At 49.1% G+C, this 16,511-nt stretch overlaps 1 protein-coding gene across 2 annotated transcripts; it reads left to right on the forward strand.

The window, feature by feature from the left end:
* Positions 1–1,437: 1,437 nt before the first annotated feature.
* Positions 1,438–6,977, forward strand: LOC123430420 (C2 and GRAM domain-containing protein At5g50170-like). 2 transcript variants are annotated; one of them, XR_006622926.1, is made up of 9 exons: positions 1,438–2,027; positions 2,490–3,707; positions 3,817–3,996; positions 4,098–4,384; positions 4,495–4,611; positions 4,870–5,132; positions 5,210–5,378; positions 5,781–6,426; positions 6,529–6,977. XR_006622926.1 is itself a non-coding variant. In XM_045114291.1 (8 exons), the coding sequence occupies exons 1-8, from the start codon at positions 1,625–1,627 to the stop codon at positions 6,285–6,287; spliced, it is 3,144 nt and encodes a 1,047-aa protein (XP_044970226.1). In that variant the 5' UTR covers positions 1,438–1,624; the 3' UTR covers positions 6,288–6,499. The 2 variants fall into 2 exon arrangements, 1 of the variants encoding a protein (XP_044970226.1); XM_045114291.1 differs by lacking the exon at positions 6,529–6,977 and having other exon boundaries at positions 5,781–6,499.
* Positions 6,978–16,511: the final 9,534 nt, after the last annotated feature.

Genomic DNA, 16,511 nt, shown 5'->3' on the forward strand with positions numbered 1-16,511 from the left:
ATCATATTCCTGCTTAAATAGGCGCGGCAGCCAGACGAAGGGATCGGATGTCTCTTTCAATACGGTGCAACGATCAGAATAAGCTTCTCGAACGCCACGTCAGCATTGAAGCGGCACCGCTTGCTCGTCCGGTCACTTTGCTCTGACCGACATCAATGCGGGTCCGTCAAGTCCGCTCTATAGCAGCGGTGACCGACATGAATGCACGAAAACCTCTTCGCGCGAGAGGGTTTTCGGGCTGGATCGGGTTGTAGGACGCGTGCATGACAACGATTCGGATACCCGCAAAACCTAGAAGCTTCCCCATGCTATGCTATGACGCAGCGAGAGCCTAGGGGCGTGTTTGGTTGGGTGGCTCGCACCTGGCTTGCATCCGAGATGCAAAATGGCCCATGTTTGGTTGGCTGCATGGTCTTCTCAGCCTGGCCCAGTCGATGCAAAAAGAGGCCTCCCAGCCAGGCTGAGGGAAACGCAGGATCGGAGCGTTTCTTTCATGCAGGCTCGTACTTGCCTTTTGCCTGCACCCGCGATGCAGCCCACCACTCCGCCATCGTCGTCCTCGCCGGAGGATGATGTCGCTCCTCCATGCCTTTCACTGGGCCACGAGTCTACGCGCCGCCATGCCAGCCCCTTCCCCACCACCGGTGCCACCCCTCTCCCCCACCGCAACGTCCCTTCCCTGCGGCGAGCCCCACGGCCAGAGCCAGCTCGCGCCCACCCCCTCCCTCCCTGCGGCGAGCCCTCCCGCCTCAGCCAGCCCGCGACCACCCTCCTTCCCCAACACCGACGCCACCCCTCTCCCCCACCCCGCGGCGCCCCTCCCCGCCGTGGCGCCCCTCCCCGCGGCGAGCCACCTGCTAGAGCCATCCCGCGGCCACCCCCTCCGTCCCCGTGGCGAGCCCCCCGCCACAGCCAGCCCGCGGCCACCTCCTCCCTCCCCGCGCCGAGCCATCCCGCGGCCACCCCCTCCCTCCCTCCCCCCGTTACATAATTAAGCTCAATTTTTACTCGGAATAATTAAGCCCAATTCAGCCTACCAAACAACATCTGTCATGTATAACATCTCTCGTGCATCCGTATCATGCAATCAACCAAACCCTCATCTCACCCTATCCCTGCATCCACTCAAACAGGCCAAGCTCACCCAGAATGCCCCATACGATGCAGGCTAGAGCCACCCAGACAACCAAACACGCCTTAGAAGACTAGAAGTCCATCCGGAAGAGCCCCCAGCCGCCAAGTTTCCAGCCGCGCGACCCGCCTGCCCTTCCCCTCTTCTGCCGTGGCAACGGACACCTCTCCCCTTCCCACGCAAACCCGCACCACCAAGCAGGCCAGCGCGGACCGCCCCGCACTCACTCCACCGCGTGTCGGGCCTCCCCTCCCGCCGCGTGCCCCGTGCCCCGTCCCACGTCACGGCTCCCCCCCGAAGACCCAAACCCGCACCACCCCCGAAATCCAAATGAAAACCACCCTCCCCGTCGGCCTCCAACCAACACCGTCACCACTCCTCCCATTACCGCTTCTGATTTGATCGACCTTCTTACCGCTTCCATTCCAATACCAGCGATCAGAGTCGGCCAGATTCTCTACAGCACAGCAGCGGCAACGCTCTCGTTCCACCATGCGGCTCTACGTGTGCGTGCTGGAGGCGCGGGACCTCCCGGCGCCGACAGACGGGCACGGCGGCGGGCTCTACGCGAGGGTGAAGGTGGGGAGGCAGAGGGCGCGGACGCGGGCGGTGGCGCTTTCGGGCCCGGGCGGCGCGGCGGCGTGGAACGAGGAGTTCGCGTTCGCGGTGGGGGAGGCGGGGGACGAGGTGCAGGTGGTGGAGGTCGGCGTTGCGCGGCGCCGGGAGGAGGCAGGGGCCGGGAGGGAGGTGCTGGGCAGGGTCAAGCTGCCGCTGCCGCCCGCGCAGGCCGCCTCCGCCGCCAGCGGGAGGCACTCGGTGCCGCCGACGTGGTTCACGCTGCACCCCAAGCACCGCCGGAAGGGCCGCGCCGCCGACGCCGACGCCGCGGATTGCGGTGCGTGCACGCATTTCGCTGCTTCTCTCCCCTTTTTTTCCGCGTGCTGTGATTTCGATAAATTCGTCCCCGAAATGGTCGGTCGGTCGGTCCGGCTTCTGGGCGAAGCTAACCCGTATGCCAAATGCCGCACGCAAGCTCGCAACGTCGAGCGTACGTACCGGCGACGCAATGTGATGCGTCTCTCATGGCTTAGACCTGAGAGAGACGGGCGTCCAACGGCACCACTAAGCTCTAGCATGTGTAGTGGTGGCACAGTGATCACGCACTATGCTCGGCTTTTCTGCTCGACGCATACAGTCGTCCGTGCTGGTAGTTCACGGACGCCGATATGTACCGACAATTCCATATTTGCCTCGAGAGTCGAGGCTCAGTAAATGTGGTATATATATGATGATGATTGCGTTCTGTATCATCTTCGTTGTTGATGCTAGTTATTTTGTCTGCATGTCTTGCTGCCAGGGAAGATCCTTCTCACATTCTCACTCTACGGAGAGAACAGTGACAATTCTGTCATCCACTCATCTCCCTGTCCGAGCTCCAGGAGTGGCACGGATGTTGAAATCGAGAGAGCAAATTGCAGGGAACATTCAGGTGCCAACGGCGTGATACTTGATTCCCCAAGGAGTTCTGCAGTGGAACAAACTTCTGTAGATAATTCTGACCGTTCGGTACTATCAGATTCTGATACAGTTTCTGAACAAGAGGATGGTCTGGTAGAGACTCGTGCAGCAGCAGCAGCAGCAACAAAGAGTGCATATGATAGTGACGCTGAGCCGTCTGTCTCAGATGCAAGCTTTGAAGAAGCCATGGAGAACATGAAGTCAGCGAGTAGTACACCAGACATGCCGGATGATCTCGGCGGCGGCGTAATCTTTGACCACACTTACCTCGTGGAGGCGAAAGATTTGAACCGTCTTCTCTTTGGACCTGATTCCCAATTTTCCAAGGACCTGCGTGAGCTGCAGGGCACCACGGACTACGACGAACAGCCATGGACATGGAAGAGCCAGGACCCTCCTAGCTTAACCAGGACATGCCGGTACACCAAAGGGGCAACAAAACTCATGAAAGATGTCAAAACCATCGAGGAACAGACCTATCTCAAAGCTGACGGCGACAGTTTTGCCGTCATGACTAGGGTTCGTACTCCTGAAGTTCCATTTGGGAACTGCTTTGAGGTTGTTTTGCTCTACAAAATAACCCATTCCCCTGAGTTGTCACCAGGTGAAGAGAGCTCACGTCTGACTGTATCGTACAACGTGGAGTTCCTCCAGAGTACATTGATGAAAAGCATGATCGAGGGAAGTGTTCGGGATGGACTCAAAGAGAACTTCGAAAGCTTTGCAGAAATTTTGTCTCGGCATGTGAAGTTGGCTGATGCTGCAGGGATGGATAAAGAGCAGCTGTTGGCACCACTGCAGACAGATAGACAGTCACATATCAGACTTGCTTACAAGTATTTTTGCAATTTTACCGTGATCTCGACGGTAATTATGGCGGCGTATGTTCTTGTGCACATCCTTCTTTCTAGGCCAGGCCCACTTATGGGCCTCGAGTTCAGTGGTCTAGATTTACCTGACACATTTGGGGAGCTGATCACATCAGGCATACTAGTTCTTCAGATGGAGCGTTTTCTGAATATGGTATATCATTTTGTCCAAGCAAGAATACAACGAGGTATGCCATATTTCAACTTTGCAGCTACTGTATCTCTCATGTACTGCACATGCAACTGAACTCATCGGCGACATAATTGTGCGACTTCTGAAGCCACCTTTTGTTGCAGGAGGTGATCACGGGGTTAAGGCAAATGGTGACGGTTGGCTATTAACTGTAGCTCTGCTAGAGGCCACAAGCTTGCCGCCTGTTTCTTGTGGGTCAGTAGACCCTTACGTCGTGTTCAGCTGTAATGGTGTAACGAGGACAAGCTCTGTCCAACTTCAGACTCAGGAACCTCAATGGAATGGTTAGTGACATAGTAACACACTTTACACTTGTTGAAAACCTAGTTCTAGCTTTGTCTGATGTATGATTGATTGACTTCTGACTAACTGAATATTGCTGCAGAGGTAATGGAGTTTGATGCCATGGAAGAGCCACCTGCTATGTTGGATGTTGAGGTCTTCAATTTTGATGGGCCATTCGACTTGGCTATATCACTGGGACATGCAGAAATTAACTTTCTTAAACGCACACCAACAGAACTAGCAGATATATGGGTACCACTGGAGGGAAAACTAGCTCAGACATGCCAGAGTAGGCTACATTTGAGAATATTTCTGGAGAATACTAAAGGACCCGAGACATCAATGAGAGATTATCTTAATAAGATGGAGAAGGAAGTCGGTAAGAAGGTATTGCTCGATTAACCTGTTTTATTGCATTTACATGTTCTGTTAGCGCATAGAAATTCATTAGTGATAACAGTTCTGACAACCCGACTATTCACATAATTTTATTGCAGTTACATGTTCGGTCACCGCACAGAAATTCAACATTCCAGAAGCTTTTTAGTTTGCCTCACGAAGAGTTTCTTATAGCAGACTATGCATGCTCCTTAAAGAGGAAATTGCCGCTGCAGGTAAAATTGTTCAAAGTTGTTATTTCATTTTTCCTCCTTGTATTTAGGATGTTTTGTGGTTCTCTGTTATTAGGTGAAGAAAGAAAGTTATGTTATCTGTGGATGATTCTTAGTTATGTTATAAGAATTTTCTTGCAAAAAAAGATAGTATGTTAATAATTTGGTTGAACAATTAGATAAATCAAGCCTCTTGGTGAACAGAACACCGATGTTGTATTGGTTATGAATGTTCATTTGTTGTTGCTATTGCTGCTGCAGGGAAGGCTATTTCTGTCAACCAGAATAGTTGGTTTCTATGCTAATCTGTTTGGCCATAAAACGAAATTCTTCTTTCTGTGGGACGACGTCGAGGAAGTCGAAGTGTTACCTCCATCTTTCACAACAGTAGGCACCCCATCATTGGTGTTCATGTTAAAGAGTGGGCGTGGGCTTGACGCCAAGAACGGCGCGAAGTCGCAAGACAAGGAAGGGAGGCTGAAATTCCAGTTCCATTCATTTGCGTCGTTCAACAAGGCTAGTAGGTTTGTATTCTCCAATACTTCCATCCGTGTCAAAATTTCCGGGTTCTCATTGAAGAAAAACCACTGTTTCTTTCTAGGACAATCATTGGTCTGTGGAAAACAAAGTCCTCAGCTATTGAACAGAGGGCCAAGATGGAAGAAGATCAAGAAGACGAGAGCTATGACGATCTTGACGACGTTCAGTCTGTGTTGAGCACTGGAGACGTTACCCTCTCAAAGGAGTATGCAGTGGAACATCCTATTGATGTGAGATCTCTATTGCTTCTCTTCTCTTCTGTTCTTCTGTATCTTTCTTTGCTGATGGGTTGATAAGTTCCGTTAGGCCGTTAGTTGGTCCATATAAAGTAAAAGTCACCGTCCGCTGTATCTTGATTGGAAAGTAGGATGGGCTTATCCGATGGATTGAAACAGAAGTCTTTTTAGATAAACTGCAAGTAGGAGTACTCCATTTCTTCTCTACCTCAACTTCTTCTAGCTTATGGGTCTATATTCAAGGGAGTTGAAAATTCGGCTAAAACCTCTTACAAATCAAATTGTGTGCCGGCACTTGTTTGTAGAATGTGTGACAAAACTGTAAAATCAACTCCAGACAGCTGAAAGTATCCAACGGCTATCCTTTGATCCCTTCCCTCGTTGGCAAATTTGCAGGCAGATCTGCTGATGGGGGTGTTCGACGGTGGGCCCCTGGAGACCCGGACGATGAGCAGGGTGGGGTGCCTGGACTACACGGCGACCCCGTGGGAGGAGACCAAGCCGGGGGTTCTGGAGCGGCACGCCAGCTACAAGTTCAACCGCTACATGTCCATCTTCGGCGGCGAGGTGGTGAGCACCCAGCTGAAGTCGCCGTCGGAGGACGGCGACGGGTGGACGGTGTACGACGTGATGACGCTGCGCAACGTCCCCTTCGGCGACTACTTCCGGGTGCATCTGAGGTACGACGTCCGGAGGGTGGCGTCGTCGGAGCCGGCGGCGCCGTCGCCACCGAGCTGCCGGTGCGAGGTGCTGGTGGGCATCGAGTGGCTCAAGAGCAGCAAGTTCCAGAAGCGGATCGCGAGGAACATCTGCGACAAGCTGGCCCACAGGGCCAAGGAGGTCCTCGAGGTGGCCGGCAAGGAGATAGCCTCGGCGATGTCGGGCTCGGCTCAGGCTGGCTGACTGGGCTGGAGGATCGGGCGTTTTTGTTCACCGTCTTCCGGCAAAGCTGGCGTGAGGCGGAGATGTTTCCTCCTTGTCAGCTTGTCATTTGCCTTTGGTTTCGTAGCTGATGCAGACGTGACACGAGGACTAACACCCAGTACCGACATCTTGCTTACAAACTTATATAGCACAAGTAAATAAAATAGGGGAGGAAATTTTCCGTGGGAAAATTAACTACTGCTCCATTTCTTTGCCGCAGAGAAGTGGTAAGGATGGCCATCTGGTTCTGGTGCAGCGTTGCGCTTTGCGGTGGGACTGGGAAAAAGGCTTGGCGGTGTCGTGCGTCGGCATCTCATCTCATGGCCGTCTGCGCTCGTTTTGGATTGATCGGGTGACCGGCGCCTTGTGGAACGTGGGCAGCACACTTGAGCTTGCGCCTGCTGTCGTTCGGCGGCGCCGCGCGTGCCCTCGCGTGGTACCTACCGGTGGGAGGCGGGGGAGGTCGGTTTTTCTTTTATAAAAAAATGCCCGTGCGTCGCAACAGGAGAAATGAAAAGAGATGTCCTTAATAACTCAAGACTCCTTTCTAGTTCGGCTCACATTTCTACAACCTAAGACATGTTCCGACTCATATTTTGTCGACCCACGGGAAAATATGGTTGATCGGGTTCAGAATGCATGGTTCGCACATGTGGCTCACTATGAATAAGATGACTACATGGTTCAGACTCCCGATGTTGTTATATGTTGAGTAAATAGACAATTTTCCGAGTAGATTAATCCACAAAATAATAACTAGCATGGCATTGACTAGACTAATGACATACTGATCTTGAGCTAACCTAGCACATACTACGCATATAGTGGATACATCTATGCAAACAAGTAGTACTGCTAGAATAAATACGAGCAAGAGGATAAACGAGTCATACCCTCCAATCGGCCAGTTGGCCGTAGCAGCAGCAGCGGCGGCAGAGGCAGTATCCTCTGCCGTCTTCTTCTCGGCTTCCTCGCGGAGACGATCAGCTTCGCTTGGTGAAGACATGGCGATGACGAGGGCGACACAGACGTAGACGAAGCAGACGGACGGAGGCGAGCAGTCGCGTGATCGCTCCCCAAAAACCTAATCGCCCCTCTCCCGTACAGGAACCGGAGAGGCGAGGTTTCGGAGGCCTGCTCTCCCGTCGACCGTGTACGCGGTAAACGGGACGGAGTCGCCGGCGGCAGCAGCAGTTCAAGGAACGAACGCGTGAGGCAGATGTGATCTGATTTCGTGACGGCTAGGGTAGGCGATCGCGTGCTTATAAAGGCGGCTGGGTGGAGAGTCCGAGTCGGTAACGATCACGATCCGACGTCTCGGATCGTTTCCTTGTCCGTTACGTATTCTCCGTTCCTGACCGGCAAAAATAAGCGCGTAGGTATGAGCTCGGCTCGGCTCATTCCCGCAACCCGCGGCGCGGCGCGGCGATGCGCGTCGTGACGAGGCGAGGCGTGGCGTGGCGAGGCGGGCGGCGGAGGAGGAGTGCGCGAGGGCACCTTCTCTTCTCACTCTCCAATAGCATGTGGAAGAGAGACCCTTATAAAGGGGTCCAAACTCTCCTCCACTAGCGGGGTGGGACTAAACTCCCACCACCTTGCCATGCCACCACCTACATGGGCCCTTGTAGATTTTCTGAAATTCTCTAATGGGCCTAAGGCCCACCTCCAAATTTCAACAATCCCCCACCAGATCTCAAGGGCACATCATGTTCCCTCGTTCCAATCACTGTTTTAATATACCAGCATTTCAGTGAAGACCTGTTAAGGTTGAGCTTCACCTAGAACAAGTAGCTACACCCCTTCACAACTGAACAATGGACTATGCCTTGAATTGTCAGTTTGGCGTAAAGGAGCTTCACCACAAGTCTTACTAGTACTAGGCTGCCGAAGGTGACCCCTCGGGTGGAGCATATTAGTCACACTCCTGGCCTATTCATGAGTTTACTAGAGATCACCCAAATCTCATAGACTGTGACCAGCAGTCAAGCTCATATAGGTGTGTTCCTCCAAAGATCGCTCTGTAGGACAGCATCTTGCTTACATATAAGCTTTAGAACACATTAAGACAGTAGTCATCCTACCATACAGTATCCGAGAGTATTGCATCTCCAACGGAGTGAGTTAGTAAAGTTACTCTCCTCAGTTCACCACTGGCTTGTTTTCCCAGGTCCTACTTCACGGGATCTCCGATCATATAGGTTAGGTTACTACCATGGCAACTCATGTGGGTCTCATACCCATCTCCCTCGATGCACTATCTATCACAACACGTGATAGCCCTTTAGTAAAGGGATCTGCCAGATTCTTAGCCGTTTGGATATAATCCAACGCTATCACTCCGGAGTTTCTCAAACGTCTGACAGACTTCAATCTCATTCTTATATGTTTGTTGGACTTCATATTGTCCTTTGAACTCTTCACTTTAACAATAACCGTCTGATTATCGCAGTTCATAAGGATAGCCGGAACCGGCTTCTCAACCACAGGTAAGTCCATCAAAAGATCTCGAAGAAATTCTGCTTCGACACCAGATGTGTCTAATGCTGTTAATTCTGCTTCCATTGTCGATCTTGTTAAGATCGTTTGCTTGCAAGACTTCCAGGAAACAGCACCACCCCCAAGAGTAAACATATACCCAGTAGTGGCCTTCATCTCATCAGCATCAGAGATCCAATTCGCGTCACTATACCCTTCAAGTACCGATGGGAATCCCGTATAGTGAAGCCCGTGGTTGACAGTACCTTTCAAGTAGCGCATAATTCTTTCAACAGCACGCCAATGAACATCGCCCGGGTTTGCAACAAACCGGCTAAGTTTGCTCACAGCAAACGCGATGTCAGGCCTCGTTGCGCTAGCTAGGTACATAAGTGAACCGATAATTTGAGAGAATCTCAATTGATCTATAGCTGTGCCTTTAAACTTTCGAATAAGCACACTAGGATCATATGGTGTTTGACAAATCTTGCAGTCTGAATATCCAAAGCGACTCAAAATCTTGTCAACATAGTGGGATTGCAGAAGTGTAATCCCACCCTCATCATCTCTCAACAGCTTGATGTTCAAGATAACATCAGCCACCCCAAGGTCCTTCATCTCAAAGTTTTGAGACAGAAAAGACTTAACCTCCTCAATTACTTTGAGGTTGGTTCCAAATATCAGTATGTCATCAACATACAAGCACAATATAACTCCTTCGCCCCCACCATGGCGATAGTATACACATTTGTCAGCTTCATTAACAACGAAGCCAACAGATGTCAGAGTTGTATTAAACTTCTCATGCCATTGCTTAGGTGCTTGTCTCAGACCATATAAAGATTTCAGCAACTTACACACCTTTCCTTCCTGACCTTCTATCACAAAGCCATCTGGCTGTTGCATATAGATTTCCTCATTTAGCTCTCCATTCAGGAAAGCCGTCTTAACGTCCATTTGATGAACGAGAAGACCATGAGAGGCCGCCAATGAGAGAAGTACTCTAATGGTGGTCAGTCTAGCCACAGGTGAATAAGTATCGAAGAAATCTTCCTCTTCTTTCTGGGCATAGCCCTTGGCCACAAGCCTAGCCTTGTACTTTTCAATCGTACCATCGGGCCTAAGCTTCTTTTTGAACACCCACTTGCATCCCAATGGTTTGCAACCATAGGGACGATCAGTGATTTCCCATGTCCCGTTAGCCATGATGGAATCCATCTCGCTACGGACCGCAGCTTTCCAGTAATCAGCATCTGGAGAAGCATACGCTTCTGAAATAGAAGTGGGATTATCATCCACGAGGTATACGAAGAAATCATCACCAAAGGTTTTTGCAGTCCTTTGTCTCTTGCCCCTACCACGGGCTTCCTCGTCATCCTCCTCAGGATTTTCATCATGTGTTTGTTCATAATATTCCATAGGAATGGCAGGCTCAGGAGTTATCTCAGATTCCTGTCTAGAAGTGCTTTGCATATCTCTCATGGGAAATATATCCTCAAAGAATGTAGCATCCCTCGACTCCATTATTGTACCGACCTTCACGTCAGGTACCTCAGATTTCACTACTAGAAATCTATAGCCTACGCTATTCTTAGCGTATCCCAAATTAACGCAATCCACAGTCTTTGGTCCAAGCTTACGCTTCTTGGGAATCGGTACATTGACTTTCGCCAAGCAGCCCCAAGTACGTAAGTACGAGAGTGTCGTCCTTCTCTTTGACCACTCCTCGTAGGGAGTGACCTCATTATCTTTTGTAGGAACTTTATTCAGGACATGACACGCGGTCAATATAGCCTCCCCCCACCATGCCTTGGATAAACCCGATGTATCTGACATGGCGTTAACCAAATCAGTTAGAGTACGGTTTTTCCGCTCGGCAACCCCGTTTGACTGGGGTGAATAGGGAGGCGTCCTCTCATGAATAATGCCGTGTTCCGCACAAAATGAATCAAATTCGTTTGAGAAGTACTCTCCACCACGATCAGACCGGACTCGTTTAATTTTCTTTTCAAGTTGATTCTCAACTTCTGCCTTATAGATTTTAAAGTAGTGTAGAGCCTCATCTTTAGTATTTAACAGATACACATAGCAAAATCTAGTGGAATCATCTATCAATGTCATGAAGTATTTCTTTCCACCTTTAGTCAACACACCATTCATCTCACAAAGATCAGAATGTATGAGTTCTAATGGTGCCAAGTGTCTCTCCTCTGCAGCCTTGTGAGGCTTGCGAGGTTGCTTTGCTTGCACACACGAGTGGCACTTAGAACCTTTGGCTAAAGTGAAAGTTGGGATTAAATTCAGTTTTGCTAGCCGCGACATAACACCGAAACTTATGTGACAAAGACGTGAATGCCAAACTTCAGATTCATTAACACTCGAATGAATATTGTTCACGACTTTATTACAAAAATCTGCTAGAGAAAGGCGGAACAGACCTCCGCATTCATAACCTTTTCCAACGAAAAGTCCATATTTCGTAACTACTACTTTATTAGACTCGAACACCAACTTAAACCCTTCTCTACACAGAAGGGAGCCACTAACGAGATTCTTCTTGATGGCGGGGACATGCTGCACATTCTTCAGCTGCACGATCCTTCCCGAAGTAAACTTCAGATCGACCGTGCCAACACCAAGAACAGAAGCACTCGCGCCATTCCCCATCAATACGGACCCGCGACCGGTGGCCTGATAAGAAGAGAACAATGACAAGTCAGCACACACATGAATATTTGCACCCGTGTCCACCCACCAATCGGTGGACTGACAAACTGTAAATACAGTAAGTAAATTACCGTACCCAGATGCACCACTTTCATTGTTGCCCACAATCATGTTTGCAGACTTGGAGTCCTGCGCCGGCTTCTTGTACTTGTTTGGACATTTGTTCGCCCAATGTTCCTCTGAACCACAAGTATAGCAGCCATCTCCCTTCTTATTCTTCTTGAAGGGCTTCTTCCCCTTCTTCTTGAAGTCGGTATTCTGTTGGACAGAGTTCTTTCCCTTGGGCTTGTGAGAATTGAAGTTCCTCTGATGTACCATATTGGCAGCAGAAGAGCTTTCCACCGCTTTTCCATTGGAGTCCTTTGCTCTCGAGTTCTGCTCAACACTCAGATGGCCGATGATGTCCTCTACTGAGAACTCACGCCTCTGATGTTTCAGAGTAGTAGCAAAGTTCCTCCAGGAATTAGGGAGCTTAGCAATTATACAGCCCGCGACAAACTTGCCCGGCAAATTGCACTTAAGAACCTCAAGTTCCTTAGCTATGCATATTATCTCATGAGCTTGTTCCAATACAGAACGGTTGTCAACCATCTTGTAATCGTGGAACTGCTCCATAACATACATCTCACTCCCAGCATCGGTGGCCCCGAATTTAGATTCGAGCGCCTCCCACAAGTCCTTGGCAACATGCATATGTAAATATGCATCAACCAGCTTATCTCCGATCACGCTAATGACTGCTCCAAGGAATAGGACGGTGGCCTCCTTAAACATCTTCTCCTGTTCAGGAGTGATAGTTTCCGTAGGAGTGACACCGGCTACCCAGAACACGTTCATAGCCATGAGCCATAAGGTGGTTCTCGTTTGCCAACGCTTGAAAAAAGTACCGGTAAACTTATCCGGTTTCAGTGCAGCAGCAAAACCATTACTCGAAAAATTCCTACAGACATTAGGTTTTTGGATTGTTGAGTAAATAGACAATTTTCCGAGTAGATTAATCCACAAAATAATAACTAGCATGGCATTGACTAGACTAATAACATACTGATCTTGAGCTAACCTAGCACATACTACGCATATAGTGGATACATCTATGCAAACAAGTAGTACTGCTAGAATAAATACGAGCAAGAGGATAAACGAGTCATACCCTCCAATCGGCCAGTTGGCCGTAGCAGCAGCAGCGGCGGCAGAGGCAGTATCCTCTGCCGTCTTCTTCTCGGCTTCCTCGCGGAGACGATCAGCTTCGCTTGGTGAAGACATGGCGATGACGAGGGCGACGCAGACGTAGACGAAGCAGACGGACGGAGGCGAGCAGTCGCGTGATCGCTCCCCAAAAACCTAATCGCCCCTCTCCCGTACAGGAACCGGAGAGGCGAGGTTTCGGAGGCCTGCTCTCCCGTCGACCGTGTACGCGGTAAACGGGACGGAGTCGCCGGCGGCAGCAGCAGTTCAAGGAACGAACGCGTGAGGCAGATGTGATCTGATTTCATGACGGCTAGGGTAGGCGATCGCGTGCTTATAAAGGCGGCTGGGTGGAGAGTCCGAGTCGGTAACGATCACGATCCGACGTCTCGGATCGTTTCCTTGTCCGTTACGTATTCTCCGTTCCTGACCGGCAAAAATAAGCGCGTAGGTATGAGCTCGGCTCGGCTCATTCCCGCAACCCGCGGCGCGGCGCGGCGCGTCGTGACGAGGCGAGACGTGGCGTGGCGAGGCGGGCGGCGAAGGAGTGCGCGAGGGCACCTTCTCTTCTCACTCTCCAATAGCATGTGGAAGAGAGACCCTTATAAAGGGGTCCAAACTCTCCTCCACTAGCGGGGTGGGACTAAACTCCCACCACCTTGCCATGCCACCACCTACATGGGCCCTTGTAGATTTTCTGAAATTCTCTAATGGGCCTAAGGCCCACCTCCAAATTTCAACATTATAAACCAAGAATGACCTGGTGTCGAGGAACTATGCCGTGCGGCATGGGCCAAGTTCCAAAACAATGAACCATGGGCCAAGTTCCAAAACAATGAACCAATTGAAAGGAATTTATATTATTTATAGGACAGAGAGGGAAACATACCCACACATGCATAGATACTTTGCAAAATAAATTTGATAGATAAGCAGCTACGGCAAAAAAGGAAACTACAACAACGCTGTAGAAAGAAACATTCTACATCTCATAGGAGAAATCAAGCTAGTGAGGATAGCTTCTAGTCAAGATGTGCAGACTTCAGTTCTAGGCACTTATCGAACTACAACTACAAAAATTTCAACTATAAGTCTACAACCTATAAATATACAACGAGTATAACTGGAAGTTCCAGTTTGTCGAGAAAAATGTGCAGGATGAACTATTTTCTACATAAGCATCTAGAGGACATTCTTTGAACATGAATAAATAATTTGCAATTTGAAGAAAATCAGAACCTTCTTTACCATTCACTACTAAATGTAATCATCTTTTAATGCATGTCTTGGTCTTGTAGTAGCCCACATTGTCCTCGAGCTACTGCAGTCGAAAGTAGTTTCACAATGGAGAAATTACTATCAGAAATAAGTTTTTTCCAAACACTGCTATGTCAGGTACCTCGCAAATAAAAAAGTGGGAGATGCATCATATGAGTTCATAGGAGTACTTGCAAATATTGATATTGGCATTATCTGAAACGTGTAGCCAAAGCTAATGAAAAGATTCATATTTTTTTAATTCGTATTTAGTGAAAACTGACTTGGCACTTGACATACACTATGTGATGCTAGCTCCAGGTAAATATGCATTGCAGTAAATTCAGAAGGGAAAATAGTGGATGTGCATCCAATTCTTCCACACCATATTATATAAACTACCCAAAGAAAGAACAAACTTAACTAAAAATAAAACTTTAGAGAACGCTCACTTAAATATTCAAAGGAAAATTGTTAATACCATGGAAAAATATAGTGATTTGAACATATCTCACGGAATATATCACAGTAAATGTCTAAGTTATATATATGATTACAACTGACATTGTGGATGGGATGCTAGTAGCTGAAAATCACATGGTAGAACAATTATCATTAAAACCGAGAGGTTAGCAATTAATTGGTGTAATGCTGTAACTTTGGGCCAAGAATCTTCGTATTTCAGTCGATCTACTGAAGGTATTTTATGGTATCTTGGTCTATGTCCTTAACTAACCATCTCGACCATTCATACAATTCACAATAGTAAACAATTCTCAGGAGCAAAAGGGTAAATAACTTTAGGGATCTTTCAAAAAAAAGTTGTATTAGTAAAAATTAGGAAGGCATAATTGCATATCGAGGCCCAAGCTTCTCTGCCTGTTTCCCATCACATGTATGCAACCATGTATGCCATGCAAGCCTCGCATCAGCCACCGCATGCTTGTCTCGCAACTCATTCGTACATGATGGGTGCCACAACTTGGGGTATCTTTGGCTCGCTTGTGAAGGAGAGTAAGGGGAAGAGGCATGGTTCTGCTCTACGCCTTATTGTTTGTCCGCTCGGTCTGCAGTCCTCTCCTCTGTCAGGTTGAAGATGAAGTGGTTACACGCAAAATGAGCGGCATGATGGCCCGCATAGCCATCGAGAAAATGTAGAGGGCCGGGACAGAGTGGAGGCGACACTGATTGTACACCAAACTTTCTCACTTCAAATACTGCATGAAGCACCCTGGCTGGTCATGTTCTTCTGACTGAAGTTTTGTGTAACCCTGAATATATGTGCAACGGTGAACACTGCACCTACTCTGCCAACCCCTGCTATTAAAATTGTGAACCCATAGAGCAAAGTCAATAAATACTCTGACTTTCTCAAGGGGACTAAAATTTAGGGGGCAAATAATTTCAAAATTGGGGATAAAACCATAGATGAATATGTTGAGTGAAGCCTGCTGCCCTGCTGTCTTGAAGCTCCTGCACCAAAAAACAAATGAGCGCACTGCTTTACAAATCTAGAACAAAAAAATCAAGGAAACTATCATTTTTTTCGATAAAGGACAAGGGAACTATCCTAATCGTGACATACTCATCCAAACCCTTCTCTGCCTGCAACAACCCAGTTCATCTGGGTGTGAAAAACTGACACACGTCCATATGCACATACCCACGTGACATTGGTCTTACCAGATTGACTCCCACCATCATACCATTTTTTGAATCATATGGAAGGAGAGTTAGTCTCATGATGTATTTATGTGGGAGTTTACCTCAAGCATATGTGACTGAAACTTGCTGGGATAAACAGACAAACACCTTGTGTGCAAAAAAAATGGATCGGACAAACACACAAACACTTTGTGTGCAAAAAACAAGTGAGAACATCGAGCATACCGCGGGGAGGGTGCGTCCTGGCGGCATAGTTCGTCCCGTTCGAGCTCCGGGAGCTGGACGCCAGCGCCACACCCTCCCATCATCTGCCTCCCGCGAGATCGCGACTAGTAGGTGAAGAGGAGCCGTGAATGGCAAAGAAAGCCACGGGTGAGGAGGAGATGGGATTGGTAGGTAGGAGGCGGCCGACAGCGCGAGTGAGGATGGGGCAGGAGGCGGCCTGCCACGCACGGGGCGCGTCATGAGGTGGGTTGGGCGAGGCGGAGCGCTCCGAGGCAGAGCCTGGCTCCATTTTTTCCTTTTTGACAGGAGCCCCAGATGCCATGAATTCGCGCGAGAAGTCATGCTCCGGCCATAGTCGTCATCACCGATGCCCCCCCCCCCCGATCTCGCTGCCCACGTCTGAATCCTCCCGAGCCCCCGTCGCGCCGCGCTGCAAGCTTCAGCCGTCGTTGCCGTTCTGCAGATCGCGGGTTGCATAGACGAAAAACAGGGTCTTTTTTGTAAATTTGAAACGTTTTCCTGCTTACTATTACTAAAGCCTGTAGCGCGGGTTGATTTCGAGGAACTAGAGGGACTTTTTTGCAAAAAAGCCACGACGGACGACAGAAGCAGTACTTGCTTTATTATTAGGGAGAGAAGGGTGGTCGGATCTGCTGCTGACGTATCCTC

The sequence above is a fragment of the Hordeum vulgare genome, chromosome 2H, assembly GCF_904849725.1.
Source record: "Hordeum vulgare subsp. vulgare chromosome 2H, MorexV3_pseudomolecules_assembly, whole genome shotgun sequence".
NCBI lineage: Eukaryota > Viridiplantae > Streptophyta > Magnoliopsida > Poales > Poaceae > Hordeum > Hordeum vulgare.